We start from the raw sequence: 16527 nt of genomic DNA on the forward strand, positions 1-16527 counted from the left end.
TCCATATCTTTATTCAATCTATTCTAAAAATTATCTCTTCATTATTCTTTTTGAATCTTCTTCAAAAAATTCATATTTGAGATATTCTATTAATTTGATTCAAGAAATAGAGTCTTCATGCAATTCTTTCTCTAATCTCAAGAACAACAAGATCAAAAACAAAGATTATCTTTATCTCTAAAACTTAAAAATTAAATTTCACTTTAAACCACCTAATAAATAATTTTTTTAAATAAAAATAAAAATTTTAATTATTAATTATCCTAAATCATATTTCTTTTATAAACTTTGCTTTTTTATTTCTAACAACTACAATATTTTTTGCTAATAGAATTTATATATATATATATATATATATATATATATTAAATATATTTTTATTAATATTTATTTTAATCTAATACTTAATTAATTAATTAATTTTAATTTCTAATTATTTTCTAAATATTTGATTTAATAAAAAAATACAAACTAAAAATTAATATATTTTATAATTTTTATCTAGTTTTTGTATATTTTGTACAAATACAATACAACATTATTGGATTAGTTCATCTTTACTCATCTCTATTGGACTTGGAAGCTTGGAACATATTAAGGTTGATTCAAGTGGTTGTAGTCACATCAAGTTGGATTGTAGTTGAAAGTTGGTTGTTTCATATTTTGTCAAATAAAAGCTACACTCGGTGCCTTATGGCAATTATTTTCTTGTACTTGTGACTATAAAATATTATTGCTACCAAAAGATATTTTGTAATTTAATTCTTCTTGATTCTTCTTCAATATGCCGGTAGACTCCTTAATTGTCATCGATTTTACATTGTGTTCTTTTCATGGTTCAGTACTAGAAAACGATTTTTTGACAAGACATTATAATTAACATCAAATTAAGGTGAAAGAGACTAAGATTCTTTTTGCTATTGTGAAGTGGTCTCATTGAACATTGATGTCCTCTGGATTTTTATGGATCATTACTATTCAGGAAGTTATGACTCTTCTCAATCAACAACACACAACTTCTTTGCTATTTCAATCTAGTTGTCATTGTTGTCTTTATACATCCTTACTATACTAGTGGTTGCTCTTATGCTTTCTTTGATTCAATTTTTTTTTTTTTTTTTTTTTTTTTTTTTTTGTTGTCTAATTTCTTTGAAGCTGTCAATTACTAGTATTTAATTATTTACTTTGATCAAGCTCTAATTCTATTACTATAGCCTCAATATACTTGTTGCTATAGTGAAGTTGTGGCTATCGATCTAAAGCCCAAAAAATCTTATAATAATAAGTATTAATAATAGGTAGTTGATTAGTTGCTAAATTAGATTATCAAATTTTTATAGAGTGTTGTAATCTTTAATAGATAAGTAGCAAATTTAAAAAATAGAAGAATTTGAAATTGTGATCAGCTGAAGACATATTGAAGTTTAGCTCCAAACTTGAAATAGTGTTTAGATCTACCATTTTCAAAGGTCTCAATATCTTAGATATAAGGAAGTCAAGGTGTACATATAAAATTCACTTCTTAATCCAAATTATAAGATGGCTTTAATTAAAAGTTGCTTGTAATTGGTAGTATGAAGTAAAAGTAGCAAGAAATAAGACAAAAGGAGAAAAATACAAAAAAAATAAGTGAAACAAGAGCAATCAAGCAATTGTACACTACAAAACTAGTCACAATCTGTTCATTGAGTTTTTACATAGTAAAAAGTAAAAAATATATTTTTAAAAAGAATTTCTTTTATCTTTTTAATGGTGTAAGAAACATATAAATTTGAATTATTATGAGTAAATTATGAAGATTTGAAAAATAGTAAGTAAATAAATAAAAAGTTAAGTAAATAATTATACCTCAAGGATAACTTGCTTAAGAGATCAAGAGTTCGAACCTCACCAAGGCTCACAAGTAGTGCATATGAGTTCTTAAGAGAAGCCATGAGACCTTAGTCTTATCTTCCTAACTACCTTCAAGGTGCTACAACCCATATGGAATTTGTGCACCTCCCTTCTTATAAGGACTATACTAGTTGCTAGTCCTCCTATTTTCTACTAGTAAAATCTATAATTTTTCATTTTTGACTTCACCATGGTGTTTAAAAACACCTAATCAGCCTAGGAATTTAATGTGGTCTTCAAATCTTACTCCGTTTCTTCATAATGGCTCCCGAAGTGGTAAAACTCATTTTATCAAAGTCTTGGAAATTACTCTAAAATTTCCTAAAATATTCTAAATAAATTCTTAATAAATTCTAAAAATTATTATAATAGTTTTATAATACTAATATCAATTGAAGGCTAAAATTTCCTATCTTGATGATTTTTATAGTAATAAAATCAATTTAAATCTACTATAAATTCTAATTTTTATATATATAACTAAAAAGATATGAGGTTCTTTTAACTACTAACTAACATTTATAGTTTTTCTTATCAATAATATGTATAGATAGAAGGCCAATATAAATATTGACTTTAGTAAACATCCTTAAATACTCAATAATAAGTAAAAAAAATACTAAACCAACTAAGATAATTGCCTCCAAGACTTACTTAGTCTCCAATTCTACAACTAATATTCTAATTTTCTATCCAAAGATTTTTATACTATTCACCATATATTGTGGTTCTAAGCATTCTAAATATATTTTTTTATCCTAAAACAACTCGTGACTCAATTTGATGACTTACACATGGCCATATCAAAATTTAAACAAAATTTTTAAGCTGATGTCATTGAAATTTTTATTTAAATAAAACTTAACATTCAAATAAAATCACTTAGTGAATTAGGTCAAAGTGAATGAAATTAGAATATGATTGGATGAATTATTTTAGATGAAATCAATGATGAATTTTTAGCTTGGATTATTTTATTATTAGAAAATTTAAAAAATTAAATTAAAATTATATTATATTATAATAAAAATAAAAATAAAATAAATCAATTTTTTTCTAAATATATGATTTTTGAATTATTTGTATTATTTTTATTATTATTGTGAGGTATAAGTGGCTAATGAATTTAATTTTAAAAACTTAAGTTTAAATTAAAAGAGTATTTTTATATAATCAAACTTTAAGTTAATTATGGATGTGAATTAGTCTTAATCATCTATTAGAAGGATTTATTTATCTCACAATTAGAGAATTTAAGATTTATTAGATATTAATTAAATAATAATTATAAAATAATAGAATTAATAGGTAATAAAATTTTTATAAATTAAGATAGACTTCCAATTAGTGAGAATTTATTTTAGCTCATAAGACTATACTTAAAATATTAGAGCTTTATTTTTTTTAGTTAAGAGTATTATATATATATATATATATATATATATATATATATATATATATATATATATATATATATATATATATATATATATATAAGTATATTAGAAGTTATAAATTATCTTCTTCTAAATTGATATTATTTTTAGCATTTTTTTTATTCTCAAGTCTTCTTTTTTTCTTGTCTTCAATAATATTAATTTTTTTTTTTTTTTTTTGTATTATAGTATTTTCATAGCACAATATATTGAAATGAAAACTGCAATGGCACAAATGTAAGAGCAATTGAAGGAGTTAATACTTGCAATGCATCAATCCAATTTATTACAATACGAAACAACAAGATTGGCATGAAGTGAAGATATAGAGATGATTGGAGTTGCTTCAATAATTGCACTAAATCATGTTACTTTTTTTATAATGGAAAAGTATTCAATCATTAAAAAGCGAAGAATTATCTTGTCCAAAAAGTTTGGTTGCATTAGATCAAAGTTTTGAGGATTCATCAATCAAGTAAAATTTGGGATTAAACTTCAATCTCAAAGCTATCCAATTCCATAATCACAAATCAAGTTTATTTAAATACTATTTTAAAGTTTTATATTATCATAGTTTTTATCTTTTTTTAAATAATAAGATCTAATATAAGATAATTTAGTAGTTTTTTTAGCTCAGTTTGATCCATGTATAAAAAACATGATGCAATTGGTCTTACAACCAATAAAATCTATATTTTGCAACAAGATAATTGATTAATAATATTATATGCTTCATAGTTTTCATAACTCACAACTGATATCAAATGAGATAATGCTATACTTATTAATTAGTTTTTTTATGGTGTCATGTTATGATTTAGCTACCATGTGAAAATAATGTACATATATATTTAATATACAATTTATTATAAAAATATAGTGAAAGCAACCTCTATCAAATATTAATGACTTTTCAAATCTTCTTTTATTTCTTTTATTTGGTATTTAAGGCACATACTATGAAAAAATTATTAGAAAAAAGATTAAAGAATGTTTTTTGTATAAAAAAGAGTAGTTAGGCCAACCATAAGGATGAATGGAAATAGATGATAAAAATCTCCATTCCTATTGGCCAAAATTCATGCCCAATGGGCTTCAAAGAGGCTGTTTGAAGCCTTATTAGGAATTAGGATTACTTTTTTGAGGCCATTTGAACTTAAGAGACTAAGATCAAAAAAATTAGATTTTTGGCTATGGTTTTGTTACAAATTTTGAATAGTTTGGAGTTTTTATGAAAGAGATATAGGTACTTAAAATTAAGGTGTTGATTTTGTACCTATTATCACTCTATTGAATGTAACACACGCATATAAAAAGCAATGAAGAATCAACAATTGGGATTGGAGAGAATACTTTTTATAGCTATATTTTTTATATATAGGTTGGTGAATTCTAAGTTGAAATTAAGGAGATATAAGAAGTTGAAGTCAACACTTGCAATCTAAAGGCAATAAGTTACTCGATTTATTAGTGGTTGTATTTTGAGCTATATCTTGAGCAATTTGATAAGATTTTGGCTCAAAATTTTTAAAAATGTGTATTATCATGTTACTAAACTTTATAAATAAATTTTTTAGTATTTAAATTTTGGATTTTTGAGATATAAAGAAAATAGTATTTGGGTGCTTATAAATTAGGATTTGGAGTACCTACTAGGATTTTCTTAGATGCCAATCAATCTGTCATAGATTTATAGTTTATTTTTTTATAATAAAGCATAAAAATAAATTCTATATTATCTAAAAATTTGAAGTAACTTGAACAATTGGATCAAGAGATATGATATTCTAAAATTTAGAGAAAAAAAATCCTTTGTAAAAAAAAATACTTTGAAAGAATTTTTTCTATAATTTAGAAATTTTATGCAAAATAAAAGGATTTTTTGGAGTCAAGATTTTATATACATGTTAAAGATGGAGATATAGAGCTATAGAAAAATTATGGAACAAAGATGGATTTTTGTAAAGAAATTATGGATTTTCTTTGAATTTATGAGAAATCTAACTTATTAGCAAATAGTTAGTTATGATTTGGTATAGCTAAGGATGATAGGGCATTTCTAAAAGCTTTAAAAAGCCTTTTATTTAAATCTTTTTAAATATAAAATATTTTTATTATTAGAATATTCTTTTATATTACTATATTTATTTATATTCTATAATAGAAATAAATCATGTCATACAACAACAGATTATAATATGAGGTAAAGAAATTGATGCTCAACTTATCTAATCCTTAAACATTCAGTCAAGCAATTGACTTTATAGTGAAGTATGAAAATTAGCTTTTTGAATTTTAATCTGAAAGTTGCACAAATAGACCTCAATATTTTTGTAATTCAATAACAATATCAATGTCTTTTTAACACCTACATTTGAAAGTGGAAGTTATACAAATTAATGTGATACATTTTAAATCTCTCATTGAGCAAGAAAAAACTTGTCGTCAACAAGAAAGATTATTCTTATATTGTAGAGAACTTAAACATACTACTCAACATTATTCAAAGAAGTGACGCAACTACAAAATGAAGAGTATGGTTGTCAAAGAAAACAATATATCAAAAAATAAGTTTATCCAACTACAATAGAAATCATGAACTTATAACCTTGTACCATACTTGGTGACGGTCATATTCTCTTCTCAAAATCTTCTCCTTATTTTATAATAGATATTAGTTTAGAACCTAAACATCACAAAGCATTTGTTTTATTAGATTTAGAAGCTTCATCATGTTTCTTAAATAAAGAATTTGTTAAGAGACATAGCACATCCTTAGTGAAAAAACTAAACATGTTTATATAGAAATCAGAAGTCTAGTACAATCAAATTCATATTTATAGGTTTAAGAGCTTTCTTACATATTGCAAAAGAAAGATTACCTTGTGTCATATATGCTACACTTATTTCTAATAGTTGTATAATACTTCAATAAGATTTAATGTTGATTTTATCTCAACATTTGTATAAAGGGTTGTTTTAGAGATGGAACAATATATGCGAGATATTTTTTGAAATATTATAAAAAAATTATAAATATATACCTCAGAAATTTAAATGGATTAATTGCTAAATATTAATCCTAATGATTAAACATATTCATTTAATTTTGATGCAGACTATGAAGGTTGTATGAGCAATGAGTGACTATTTGCTAGTTGGTATCCATAGTGATTAAATATTTAGACGCCAATATTTTGTTTAACTTTCAATGAAATTGCTAAATGAATGGCAAAGTCTTCATTGCAATATTTTTGTTTGTGTTATTGAAAGCATGACATAGTCTACCTTGTTTTGGTATATATTGAATAAAGCAATAAGATTGTGTTCAAAAGGGTGATGGAATTTTTTGAGGTAGTTGTGAATTGATTCAAGGACTGTGTTTATTTGCAAGCAATTCTCATCATTGCCCACATCATCCAATCATGTATGTGCACAAATGTAGTCTAAATGTGTTGACATGCTGCTATGTAGACAACGTCGTTATTGGAGCCCCATGGAAAGTGGCCAAAGATATAATATATTCTTCTGGCTTTTGGTTTTGTACTAAAGATGATCTTCAATGTATTGTATTCTTAAAGCTTTTGGATTGTAGCTTCTATTATTAGTAGTACTCTTATTAGTATTATTCTTTTGTAATTATGATACTGTTGTTCATGTGTAAATGTAGATAACAACCTTAGACATTTCATTGGTGGTTCAAGAAACATGTGCTGAGGTGAACAAGTTGAAGAATGTATGCCCAAGCTTTTAAGTCCAAATATTGCATGACATCTTTAGTAAACTGTTAGAGCCAAGCAACTTTTTGTGGGTCATGGCCTTACTCTTCCTTTTTAGTGGTTTTCTGCAAGTTCATGTGCCCACCAGGTATCTATGTCCTAATCACATGGATGCATTGTGATAGAAAATGTTGATGATTGTTTCCTGTTGGTGGCAGGGAGAGAATGATCCTTAAGCAGCCCCCAAGACAGAGGGAATCCTCACTGTAATAAAGAGTCCTCTAGATATGACAATGTCTACTATTATCAGTTGCATAGTTGCCAACTTCAAAGCTTACCATGTACAAAATGGTTTTACATTCTAACCTGCAGTAAGTGATATAGCAGAGAAAATGGTTGCTACACCCAATTTTTGTGACACCCTCATTTCATGTTTCCCCAAACCTGTCACATTACCTATCATCAATAATATATGCAGGAGGATTATTTTGATCATTCTTCCTGAATAAACAAAGTGGCTATTAAGCATGGATTATTAAAATACTTGTGCTTATGGGTACTGTGTTCAGAAGGGAAACCTGAAGGAGGAGGAGAGTGAGAAGCAATACTACTAGTCAATGACATATGTGATCTGTGATTAGTTTAGGTTCACACCTCCTTTTGCTATCTCCTGGTGTGGCATGGCTTTGTGGCAAAAATTGAAGCATGTGGGAGTGGATGTGAGAGTTAGAGGGTCAGTTGTCTCAGATGTGAGGAACTTGTTAGAAAACAAATTATTTGATTATTGATCATCCAGTTTTTGGTGCCCATAATTTGATGGGTGGATTAAACAAGTACTGCTAGGTCCATGACACTTGTGTGATTCTAGATTGTCTGACATTTTGGAGGTAACCATGTATATCTCATACAGCATCAAGGTCTTGAAAAAACCCTAATCCATCTGATTGGGTTGAGGATGCAGGAAAAAGCATGGTCAAATCTATATGAAAAACTGGAGATAGAAAAACTGTGTGAACCATCTGTCCACAATCAAGTTGTGGTATACCAATTGTTTGCCTGCTCATCACCGCATTAGCAACATTATCACACTCATTTATACCAATAGACATGTTAATAATCACAACAGAACTTTAGAAGTATCAGATTAAAAGAAATAATCAATTTCGACGTAGTCTTGAGCGCCTGTAGCTCAGTGGATAGAGCGTCTGTTTCCTAAGCAGAAAGTCGTAGGTCCGACCCCTACCTGGCGCGTGAAACCTCTGTTCAAAAAAAAGATTACTCGGTTTTAGATGCAATTTCGACTTTGATTTTCGACTGTTTCTCTTCTTGCATGCTCTTTGAAGTAAATCCTTCAAAATACTCTCTTAAGATGTAAAGGATCTAAACTGAATCTCGCTGAGTTTGCCAACCAAGTTAGTAACGAATTTTTAAAAAACGGGATTAGGGCCGTTACTACTTAGTTGAGCTCCGCTGGACACCGGGTCAAGGACTCAAATTTCAGTCCAGAAAGCACATCATTGGTGGGGATGTCTGTGCGACATAAACAGCTCCGTCTTGAAGCCCATTAGAAGCTCTGAAAAGCTCTTCTTCAGTGCCAAACGCTTAAAATGAAATATAAATGCAGTGCCTGAAGATGGTCAGCTATGATGACCTGTACTTGGCTTCATCTCAGTATACTGCACATCTCCAACTTATTGTGGCTTCTCAGTGTCAAACAAATCCGTGCCAGATTTTCATTCTGTTGGTCCTGGGAGACAGCCCATTCCAGTAAACGGTATGATTGGCACGTTTAAAACTCCAAATTTAAATTGCCACTTTCGATTTGATCTTAAATTAACTGTATCATACCACTTTGAAGTTTCTAAAATATATATAAATGGATTGGATAAATGTCACAAGCATATTCAACGCCTTGTGGGTTTCTGCACACGTATTAAAAAGTCGGTTCTGCTCAATTGCAACAATGGAGTTGATAAGAAATTGAAACTAACAGTAACGAACTTGACACCTCAGTCATGGTGTCAGCTAGGAAGAGATAGTAATAAGAATATTAGTAACATTTATCTTCATACAGCTAAAATTTGTGACAAAGGATTCCAAATAAATGCAACTTGCTTGCCAGAGCAGAGCAAGTCCTGTAGGAAATTGAAGGAAGTTCAAATGCGGCGGAAGGTTGGGCCAAAGCCTTAAGCACTAAAATGAAAGTGAAATCTCAAGGCTCTGGAAACAGATAGGCAAAAAAGATACCTGCGAAAGAATACCCAGCCACCTGTTGCCTCCAACAAATGATTGGCAGTGAAAATGACTTGTCAAAAACAATAGCAAATTGCCTCATGCTCCTCCAAGCCCCTCCAAGCGTCACAACCTTAGATTAGCCTCAGTTAAACACCTAACTTATATCAATCTACAAACAATGCTTCTCACAAACTCAATGCCAGAGACTAATTGTTAGTGTCCACATCCTGTGAGGATGGAGGTCGGGGAGGCTTCTTAACCTTCTTGCTTCGGCCCTTCTTTTCGCGTAAGCGGCGTTTCTTCTCTTCCATGTCAATCCATCGATAGTTGGGAGGAATCATGAATGGATCAGCCTCTTCCTCAAGCTGCTCCTCCAAGCTGCTCACTGTAGCACTCTTGCCTGAACCTGGAGCGCCTCTCATCCAGTACAACCAGGAGCCCTGAGACGGGGCTGGCGCTGCGTCTGCCTCTGACTTGGCATCACTGAAGTGCCTGGGGCTGGATAAAGGGGTTGAAAATTCTTCCGCCGGTTTCAGTTCCTCGAATTTGGTGAAGGTGATAACCACTCTGATTGTCGGCACCACGGGAATAGCCACCTGTAGAAGCATGCAGATCAGCTAGAGAATGTCCTTCAAACTATATATGTCCATAAATGGATGGGATTTGTAATCAGCTTTCAGGCATTAGAATTTGTCAGGACAAGAAACAAAATACTGGCATTGAAAAGAATAATTGATCTTAGACATAAACCAAATGCATTGACAAACCTTAACAGGGAAGGTTCCTGGAGGCAACTTTGTAGTAAGCAATTCACGCAATCGCCGAACTGCCTTGACCTTGTTTGCTAGAATGTCCAGGAGCGGTAACAACTCCTCGGTCTTCAAAGGGTAGTCAGGTGTCAGCCACAAAATTGGTCTCAGCCCCTTTTTGTACTCACTCTCCGATGTAGCCTCAGGCTTGGGAGTACCACGACGGGACTTGCTCTTGATCAACTCCTTACTACTGGTACTATGTCTGCCACTTTTCAATTCTTTCCCCTTTCCTTTTGCTGACAGCAGGTCATCAACATTCGACGGTCGCCGATCTACAGACGGCCGATTTTGGTTCTCATAGGCAGCTAACTGACTATCTACAGACCTGCGCCCATCCACGGATTTCCTTTGCTTTAATAGCTTTAGTTGGGAGTCAGGTGTGGGTAAACCAGGACCTTGTTTAGATTTCCTTGGGGCCTCGGCACTTGAATGACCTGAATCAGAACCTTTGTCACTAAGCGAATCCAGCTTCTTAGAAGCTTTCACACTCTTCTTTCCCCAAGCATACCACCGACTCCTTTTTTCATCTTTGGAAGATCCAAGCAATTCACCATTCCCGTTCTCATGGGGTGATTGCCTAAGATGTGAGTCGGATTCGTCATCTGAATCTTCGTTCAGGTAAACAAAATTCCCATTCTGCAACTCATGGTCTAGCCTTTCTGCACCACCGGTGCGGTTCTCATCTAAATGCTCCGCCTTCAGAACATTTTCCAGCTGCTCTTTCTCTGCAGTTGTAAGTAAATTGCTATAATCTTCGTCTGCCTCTGTATCTACCCTGTCACTATCGAGTGCAAATAGCTCCTCATCCGTCATCGCACCAGGAACTCTTCTAGACCTAACGCTCACCTGTACATAGATTTTCCATTGTCCACGAATATGAATGAAACCGAACCAATTACAAGAAACAAGACGCATATAGCGCTAGGTCCTTGAGTAACGTCAATTCAATGTCAAAGTAAATATAGAGCACGATAGAAATCCTAGGATTCAGAAAGTAAAGCGACACAGAACTTTCTGGATGCAGATAGACACATTCTATCCCAAAATAAGGATATACGCAACCCTTGCCAAAGAGCTCGTTGAGTGGGTTTGACCAGAATGAAGACACAAAACAGATCATTCTGATGCGCTCGGATTTACCTGAACATGGTGCATGTCATGAACTTTTGCCTTCCATGCTCCCACCATTTCTGTCTTTTCTTGTCGCCTCCACGACGTTTGAGCGACCAGCTCTGCCTCGGTGACATCAATGCCTGCATTGATGTGTTCACATCAGATGATAAATAATTAATGAGCTGAAAGCCGGATCAAATAGTTCACAAAATAAAATCGTCATATGAAAGAACAAAATGACCAATCAGCTCGAGGCGAGGAAGTAAAAGTTTCTTGTTCACGTACTCGCTTCTTCACGCTGAATGACTCAGGCTAAATTTGACTCCAAAGCAACAAGACACCAGCGTGGAATAGATATTACCTGGCCTGTACATGTTAGTCCTTGACATGGCAGCGACTTCTTGTGCAATCTCATTCTCTGACGGTTGTACCCCAGCACCCTCCAATGCATTTGCAACTTCCTTATCCTTGTGAGTCAAAACACAAAGAGTACCAGGTGCAAGTTTCCCATCTTCGCTTCCATCACCCAAAAACACAAAGCTCTGATCGGATCTGTGGATTCGGAATCCATCGAAGCCTGCGAGAGTCATATCTGCCCTAAGATTAGAGCCCCGTTTCCATATCCGGTAAGTATCAGACGGTGCAATGCGACCTATGAATGGTATAACAGAGCTCTCGAAATGAAAAGAAATCTCCATGTAAAAGTCCCGCATCCGATGCATGGTAGCTGAAAGGCGCGGCAACCGACGGCACCACTTCGCCCACGCCATGGGTTGATAGTGCCGCGTGATGATGATGGCAATTCCCTCCTCCCTTGCGCACACAGCCTCCTGCAATGCACTCCAACCTTGCTCATTTTGCAAACTCCAGTCTGCGCCAGCACTCATCAACATCTCTACGGCATCTGCGTCTCCGAGCCTCACAGCTAAATGCAAGGGCGTCTCACGCCCAGGCACATCACGCCTATCTATAACCTTCGAAATCTCGTCCGCTCGCTCCTCCGCTGCGATAGACTCTGCTTCCGTTGTCACCTCTCCCGCCTTCACAGGGCGTGGCAGCTTGGACAGAATTCGCTGCAGAGTGATGTGGTCTCGCCGTGCGACAGCGGCATGCACAGGGCTCTTGTCATAAGCTGCCAGCTCCAAACCCGAAAGCTGTGCCATTTTCTCCTAATCCCTCACTCCTACACCTCGCAACAATATGAACTCCAGAAAATCCCTATCTTTGCAACGTAATATGTTGCCTTGACCACATCTGTTTCCGGTTACCCTTGCTTTCCAGATCCGCTGTCTCCAGTCAGTCCAGCCCTAGTGAGACCCTCCAGCTCCGTGCTTAACCCTAGTAACCAGACCTCCTAGTGGTCAGACACTCTTACAATCATAACCTCAGACTAATGAAAAATCACTGTCTCCTCTCCCCCAAAAATATCTCGTGCACCACATGCGTCTTGAAATCGACGATAACACCATTCTCTACACCCGCCAAACTCCTTGAAGACTTCACAGGCAAAGAGAAGACAAAAACCAATTTCGAGAATTTGAAATCTTTCTTGGATGGCTTGATCATACTAATACAAAAACTGAGTCGTCCGCACCTCGACTACCAGTCCGTTCTTCCTCGCCCGGGTTACATAAGAAGGTTTGAGTAACACAAGCGCTCGCATGATGACCGCCAGTTCTAGCTTGCACCTCTTCTTCCCCTTCCGCCTGTCTAAGGGTCCACTCCAGTGGTCAAACTGAGCTGTCGACGATTCCTTCCCCTTTCCCTTGCTCTCCCCCCGGTCTCGCCGAGAATACTTCGCGTCTCCACGGCATACATATGATACACACCCCTAAGTACCAGAAGGCCCGGAAAGTAGGTTACAGAAACATCTACACCCTCCGATAACCGTCAATAATCTTCTTTTTCCTCTTTTGCTCCCCTACACCACCAACTCAGGCGCAATCTGCACACGCCACCCACCCGGAGCAACCATCGCTTCTCCGCCCTGACATTGCATCCCAAACATCACTATCCACCTTCCGTATCAATGTCGCCGTGCCCCAACGCACAACCACCATAGGGCATTCCGTCACATCCACCCCCAAAGTCACACCACCCAGAACCAACCCCCAATAGACATGCCGACACCATATCCCAAGTCCATCTCTTCCCCCCCTAAGCCCCCAAATATTCAAAACATCGCAAGCCTCCTTACCCCTTCCCCTCTCAGAAGAAGAAGAAGAAAGAAAGAAAGAAAGAAAGAAAGAAAGAAAAAAACAAAACAAAACAAAAAAAAGGGGAACCCAGAAACACACACACACAACTTCAACACCCAGAGTCTCGTTCGGCTGGTTCTCTTCGACCTCTCAAATCCCGTCCACCGTCAAAGCTTCACAGGACGACACCGTCAGCGGCGCATTCAGTACCATGAAACGGATCCCAATGTCTTCTGCTTCTTCTTCTGCTTCTGTATGGTATGGCGCACTCTGTGTTGCGAGCCTGGCTCCGGAATATGGCTCCGATTGCGGCAAGATATGGAGGTGGGTATCGCTGTGGAACCCACCTGACGGAGAAGAAACGCCGGATATGGATCGGAAGCGAAGATCTCCGCGCCCAGTGCTTGCGAATGCGAATGGAGCTTCCCTTCCCTTCCTTTCCATTCCTTCCCTGCGATCTCAGCTCTGCTAGGTTTGCTCATCTTCGCCCTTTGCCCGCCCCCCGTGTTGCGACCCCACTGCTGTCTGTGCGGATCGCAAACTTACATACCTACCGCGCCGGTGCTACTTACCTACCTTCATCACTACCGACTACATCGTTTTTCCTACCCTCCTCGACGGTTTAGTGGGGAGTTTGATTATTACACGATGGCAAAACAATTAGGAATTTGTTTTTTTATTTTATTTTTTGGTATATGGTTTTTTAATTTTTTCACTGTTAGTGGATTAATAATAATGATGATGATTTCGGCCCAACTCATAGAACAACCTTAAAAATAAACCCCATGTCTATTCTATTAACATAAAAGGGTGAATCTGTTTACATTATTGCTTTTGATTGATTTTGGCTTTGGGCTTTTAGTGCCACAAAGGTTGGATTGCTTGCCATTAGTGTGAGGTGCAATGCAAGCTCCACTATTTCTTTAATGAGAAAAATAATATGATTTTATTACAATTGTGTCTTTTTTATTATGCATATTGATAAAATAATAATAATAATAATTTGGATTAATGATAGAAAGTTTAGCAAGGATTCTAGAAACTATTGAAAAGAAAATGGATATTTTGATGATGGAGAAAAAGACAATGAGAATGTGTAGGAAATCCATAAGAAACACAAAAGGATAGCAATTGAATTGGAGTTATGGTGCGGATCTTGGGGTAGAATAGGATTTTATCTCCTCACCAACATTGCTCCACCAATTTTTTTTTTCTTTTTGTTCTCCTTGGCTAGTTAATTACTTACATATTTAGATGGCCATTTCTTGACCAAGCCCCATTCAAACATTGCTTCGTACTTATTGTCTAAATTTAGAAACCAACATGGTCTTGCAAACCTTGTTGATGTAATAGAACTATTAGGACCAAGATGCTCGAAGTTGTGAAAAGGCATCCTATGTGTATCAGTCAATATTTAATCTTTTTTATTGATTGATTGATATATATATATATATATATAGATGTATATTTACACAGATGAGTGTAATGATTTTGGCTTTACAACATGTTTTCCACAATTTCTGCATCTTTTCTATATTATTTTTTAATACCATTACTGGAGGAGATTTGTCTGAAACCACTTGGATTTTTTTAATTTTTTCCCCTCTGGAATCCAATATCAGACAAATTCCTCAGTTTTTCCAAATCATGTGTTCATGCCTCTGTTTTTCCGAACATTAATTTATAGTTATTTTTAAAAATTATATTATTATTATTTTTTTTTCAGTACTGTGGGTGCCGTGGGTTGCCGCGTCTGCTTAGTGCATATCTTTTTTGGTTGTGTGTGTAAGAATATAAAATCCTTGCATGATCTTGAAAAGGGGGTACGCTGTCTTCACAACCTTGAGAAAGAAGAAATTGGGTGGAAACTAATTCAAATGGAGATTTGTATTTATTTTAAATTTTAAAGCCATGGGTGAGCACCAGTTTTGTTTGGTGATTTGTAGTCATATATGTAGACTGCACATTACATCATTTTTAAAGAAAACCAAAAGGATAATAGCACCTTGTTTGAACAAACGTAAAATCTGATTTTTTTTTTTTTTTTTTTTTGTTAATGATATTGTTATCATTATAATTTTCTATACTTATCTAAAATAAAATGAGAGTAATTCTCTATTGACAAGATAAAATATCCTTTTCAGAAAAATATGAATTAAACTATGTAACTGTGTTTGTATTTATTATTTAAAATATATTTTAGAAATTACGATTTATTTTAGAATTAATAATCTATACCTGAGAAGTATTGAATTTAATAACATGCACATATTTCAAGATATAGAAATACAATGTAAATGATATTATGTAAAAAAGATGCATATCAATAATTTAAAGTAAATATATTAGATACTGAACTTGGATCCCTTGACAAGTGCTGCAACTAATTAAACGATCAATCAGAGTCCTTCAACACTGACAGAAGAATTCATAAAAACTCAAAAGTAGACCAAGTTTATATATTAAACTGTAGAATTGTGTTTGATATTCCTTCCAAATGTGAAAGCCAACAATGGAACTTAACTCTAACTTCCTCAAGAGCAAAAAAAAAATAGTAATTAGTGTTCCATTTAAAATAAATTAATAAAAATAGAATTGAATTATATATACATCTATTATATGAAACAACTCAAGGGATAAATCAATGGGATGAACAAGACAAGACAAAAACCATCTTTAATTGGTTACATCTATCATTTTTTTCATCCAAAGTTTTCATCAAAAGTAAAGCAAAAGTTGAGTTCACATGGCCTTAAACAAAACTAAATTAATGTTGATCATATCAAAATATTGTATACAAATGCATGATATTAAGAACAATGCAAGCTAAAAGCACAATCCTATGTAACGAGTACTCACATTATAATGGCAAGCATGACTTTTAGCAGTGTTGTATTACATGTGTTCTTGCATAAAAATACACTAGGCACCTAGCTATAGAAGGTAAGTAAAAATATAACAACAATTCTACTAAGTCTAATAGAGCCTTAAATAAACTTCAAGTAATCCTCAATAAATCCAATCAAACTTTAACCTATCAAAATAAATTTAAAAGAAATCACATAAGAAATATAAAGAAGTCATAATTTAATTTCAAAGAAAAATAACAAGAAATCTTAAA

General features: G+C 33.8%; 1 protein-coding gene, 1 long non-coding RNA gene and 1 other non-coding gene across 8 annotated transcripts; 1 reads left to right on the top strand and 2 right to left on the bottom strand.

Moving 5' to 3' along the window:
• Positions 1-8158: 8158 nt before the first annotated feature.
• On the bottom strand, positions 8159-13854 carry LOC112294465 (uncharacterized). Of its 6 annotated transcripts, none has more exons than XR_016497871.1 (6): positions 11570-13854; positions 11236-11348; positions 10051-10941; positions 9296-9879; positions 8505-8795; positions 8159-8307 (listed from the first exon to the last, which is right to left on the bottom strand). XR_016497871.1 is itself a non-coding variant. In XM_024544906.3 (5 exons), the coding sequence occupies exons 2-5, from the start codon at positions 12369-12371 to the stop codon at positions 9490-9492; spliced, it is 2196 nt and encodes a 731-aa protein (XP_024400674.1). In that variant the 5' UTR covers positions 12372-12546; positions 12803-13854; the 3' UTR covers positions 9088-9489. The 6 variants fall into 6 exon arrangements, 1 of the variants encoding a protein (XP_024400674.1); XR_016497869.1 differs by having other exon boundaries at positions 8502-8795; XR_016497868.1 differs by adding an exon at positions 8897-8970 and having other exon boundaries at positions 8159-8795.
• Positions 8227-8299, top strand: TRNAR-CCU (transfer RNA arginine (anticodon CCU)). The gene has a single exon. It is a non-coding gene; the product is annotated as a tRNA-Arg (tRNA).
• Positions 13066-13934, bottom strand: LOC149987525 (uncharacterized). The gene is made up of 2 exons (XR_016497872.1): positions 13754-13934; positions 13066-13195 (listed from the first exon to the last, which is right to left on the bottom strand). It is a non-coding gene; the product is annotated as an uncharacterized LOC149987525 (long non-coding RNA).
• Positions 13935-16527: the final 2593 nt, after the last annotated feature.

This window comes from Physcomitrium patens, chromosome 17 (assembly GCF_059467195.1).
Source record: "Physcomitrium patens ecotype Gransden chromosome 17, ASM5946719v1, whole genome shotgun sequence".
Taxonomy (NCBI): Eukaryota; Viridiplantae; Streptophyta; class Bryopsida; order Funariales; family Funariaceae; genus Physcomitrium; species Physcomitrium patens.